The 3207-nt window shown below is 47.5% G+C and overlaps 1 protein-coding gene across 2 annotated transcripts in view; it reads right to left on the minus strand.

Annotated features, from left to right (window-relative positions):
* The window catches only part of LOC104626294 (nuclear receptor coactivator 7-like), a 17009-nt gene that overhangs the window by 2544 nt on the left and 11258 nt on the right, over positions 1-3207 (minus strand). For both annotated transcript variants that reach the window (XM_010294180.1, XM_010294181.1), the window contains 2 exons: positions 949-1074; positions 328-480 (listed from right to left, as the gene is read on the minus strand). In XM_010294180.1, the coding sequence (XP_010292482.1) occupies positions 328-480; positions 949-1074 (279 nt within the window). The remainder of the gene's footprint in view (positions 1-327; positions 481-948; positions 1075-3207) is intronic.

The following is a 3207-nucleotide window of genomic DNA, read 5'->3' on the forward strand; positions in this document are numbered from 1 at the left end:
CTCTTAAGAGCTACTGAAGTACTAGACCTCCTAAGCATTACTTGCGACAGCTCATTAACTGAGATACCTCATGGAAGATACTTCCATAGGCACTATTAAAAGGAGCACTCATTGTGATTATGAAGCTGGGGGGGGGGTGGTATTTCTAGTAGTGCTGATGTACTTTCCTGCCTTAAAGTTTAGTTTAAGCAGTAGAAAATAAAAAAGAAAACACCACTGTCTTATTTTGGTATGATGTCACGTCACAGTATGACTAGCACTTCATCATGATCACTTTTTATAATGTTGCCCTTTCAGTCCAGCCCCCACAGAACAAGCACGCCTCACCTGGTTGTCCATATCCTTGATGACAAGGAGAACTGGACTGTCGAGAGATGCCGATTTACGGTACAGAGTCTTCAGGCTAGTCCCATGCTCCAGTGTACTGTATGCAAGCCGCCACGGATATCCCTGCACTCGTGCGGGCAAGCGCCGGGCGAGCTGGGCAATGAACAGGGGGAAATGGTTACATATTAAACGGGCTGGGTCACAGGTGGTGCCCCAGACTATTCCCTTTCTGCAGGGGCTTCTGAGCCAAACGGCTGTCAAGCTGATGCCAGCAGCTTAACATCTCCGCCACATGCATGTGGCCTTGTACTCTGAGCCCAACTGTCTGCATTCACACTTGTGAAAGAGATTTCAAAACTGGCACCCCCACCCCGAGCACTGAAAGCGTCACCAGTCCTCAATATCGCAACTCAAACTCCAGAGCTCCAAAATAGAAACATAAGCTTTCCAGGTGAGCCAGTGCTGCAGCAAACAGGACCTTGCACAAGGACACTCCAACATACTAAGTAGTTTCCAAATTCTTAAAAAGCATTGGTATTGCCTCCAGAAGGCAGAATGTCCCACACTCAGCAGAGACAGCACCACAGCTAACAAGGAAACTTGAGGTTTTTCTAGCCATACCTGCTCTATGTGCATATTCTCAAGGAGAGCGCTGTGATGCTTTAAGACAGGCAAAGTATCATCATCTTCTTCTTCATAGTAACTGCAAACGCTCTTTCGTCGTTTCGCTTCTTCTACAGTAATGATCTGAGGCAAGAGAACAAGTGTCCAACCTAAAGCATACCTCTTACACCGTCAATCCTCTGCTGAAGCAACGCAACTTAAAACAACATACTCCTCAGCTGTTACACTGTGTGGAGCAAAACCACTCTACTGGATGGTTGTTTGGTTTCCCAAATCGGGAAAATCTTTTAACCGGCAAGGTGTCTTTGAGAGAGTATGGCCCAAATGTCTTTCATGCCCTGGTGACCTCCTACAGCTGTAGAGTTTTCTGGGATTAATAAATATGGAGGTAACCAGGTGACATCATGTGGTCGGTCTCAGACATACTTGGTCCCAAGTCAGAAGGCTAAAGTCACCTACTTCTTCCCAGGCACACTACGCGTATCTGAACTAGATGCCTTGTGGGAATCTAAATGAGGAGGACACAGAAGCTTCTTTGTTTTCTCTCATGCAGCTAGTTGAGTACATTATTTTTTCAGGTGCTAACGCATGAGAATATGAAAACGTTTAAAATTTCACTTCTTTTTATTAAAACAGCAGCTTTTTCATGGTTTTCTTTAGTGACTCAGACATGGCTTTGTGTAAGCAAACTGCAACAGAAGGAATATAGCAAAGAAATAAAAATGTAAACCAACATGAACAGGTATTTCAAAGTTCTGTCTTCTAGGAAATGTACTAAGGTAAGTAAGGTTTTGAGCATCCAGTTTACATACATTCTTGGAAATACTCATTCTGAGAGTCAAGGTCTTTATAAAATACATTTTTGTTGTGTGATCAAACAGATCTTTGGAAACTTCTATATATTCCTTTGCTTAAGATTTTATAAAAAGAGCACATTGCAATGTTTTAAAAGGTGAGTCAATATAAATATTTCTAACATCAAGTTTGAATTTAAATACTTATAAAATACAGCACAGACTTCTCTCCAGCAACTGCAGGTAAGCCACATTACCTTTTCCCATAAAGCTAGAAACAAAATGAGAATGTGAGTCCATACACTTAATGCTTGTCTATAAAAGGACTCAGCAGTCTACAAGGTGCTGAGGGAGATGGGACAAACTCTGAACCCCACATGGCATGGGCATCAAACAGGAGCTCAAACGTGGTGCAGGGCAGGAGCTCCCAGCCGGACAGCACCCATGGTGCCCGGAGCTCACCACAGAAGGGAGGACAGTACCTCACCCCTTGGCAGCAGCAGTCCAGGTGTCCTGGCTCCTGACAAGCTGCTGCTGGGGTGCTTGGCCTCCCAGCTGGCAGAGAGCATCATCTGGCACAGCTGGAAAGCTGCTAACCCTTCAGTGCAGCTTGGGGCGCTTAGCGAGCGACAGGAGCCTCGGCTCCGCACAGCAGTGGGAGGTAAGATGACGCACACTGAGCCTGGCAGCAGGGCTTTAGCTGGCCCTCGGTGCCACCAGGGCAAACAGAAAGAAACAGCAAGAGCTCAGAGATGAGGCTGATGAGAAAGAAATGGGGAAGCAAGGATGCCTAGATACAAAACAACTGGGAAATCTTAAACCGCCCTTCTTCCATGAGCATATCGCCACAGAGGTCTTACCGTGGAGCAGGAACCTCAAGACGTGGCTGCAGAGCACGCTGTGCCGCTGTCACACACCTCTCTGCAAATATGGCTTCCAAACGACTTTCACATTACACACGGATAAAGTTTTCCACAACGCCTCCGTGCCTTCACAATCACTGCTTGAACTTGCAGAAGCTGTCAACAGTTGAGCCAATTGCCAAGAAGTGCCTGGAGGTCCTACACACACCTGCCCCACAGGCAAGAAAGCAAATCCACTGGACTGACTCCAGGTGCAGATTTAACCACACCACAAAGCACAGGAGCAGCTTTTCATGAAGACCAGGACTGCTGAGGAGTTCACCATAGGGAGGACAAAGCCCTAATACCGTCAGTCACACCTAGCATCTCCAGTGGGATGCAGGCAACATGTCCGCTGCACGTGCTCGTGTCCAGCCCAGCTTCACCTGCAGACACCTGGAGCTGAGCCCAGGGCAGCCACTCGAGGAGGGTGCCAGGGCACTGGCGCTCCGATGCACACAGCGGGGTTAGGAAAAGAGGGCAGAGCCACAGGGCAAAATCCTGCCCGCAGTACTGACGTTGTTACGTGCCCCTGCGCACCGGGGCAGTACAGGTATTCC

Source organism: Phaethon lepturus, unplaced genomic scaffold, assembly GCF_000687285.1.
Source record: "Phaethon lepturus isolate BGI_N335 unplaced genomic scaffold, ASM68728v1 scaffold43509, whole genome shotgun sequence".
Classification (NCBI taxonomy): domain Eukaryota; kingdom Metazoa; phylum Chordata; class Aves; order Phaethontiformes; family Phaethontidae; genus Phaethon; species Phaethon lepturus.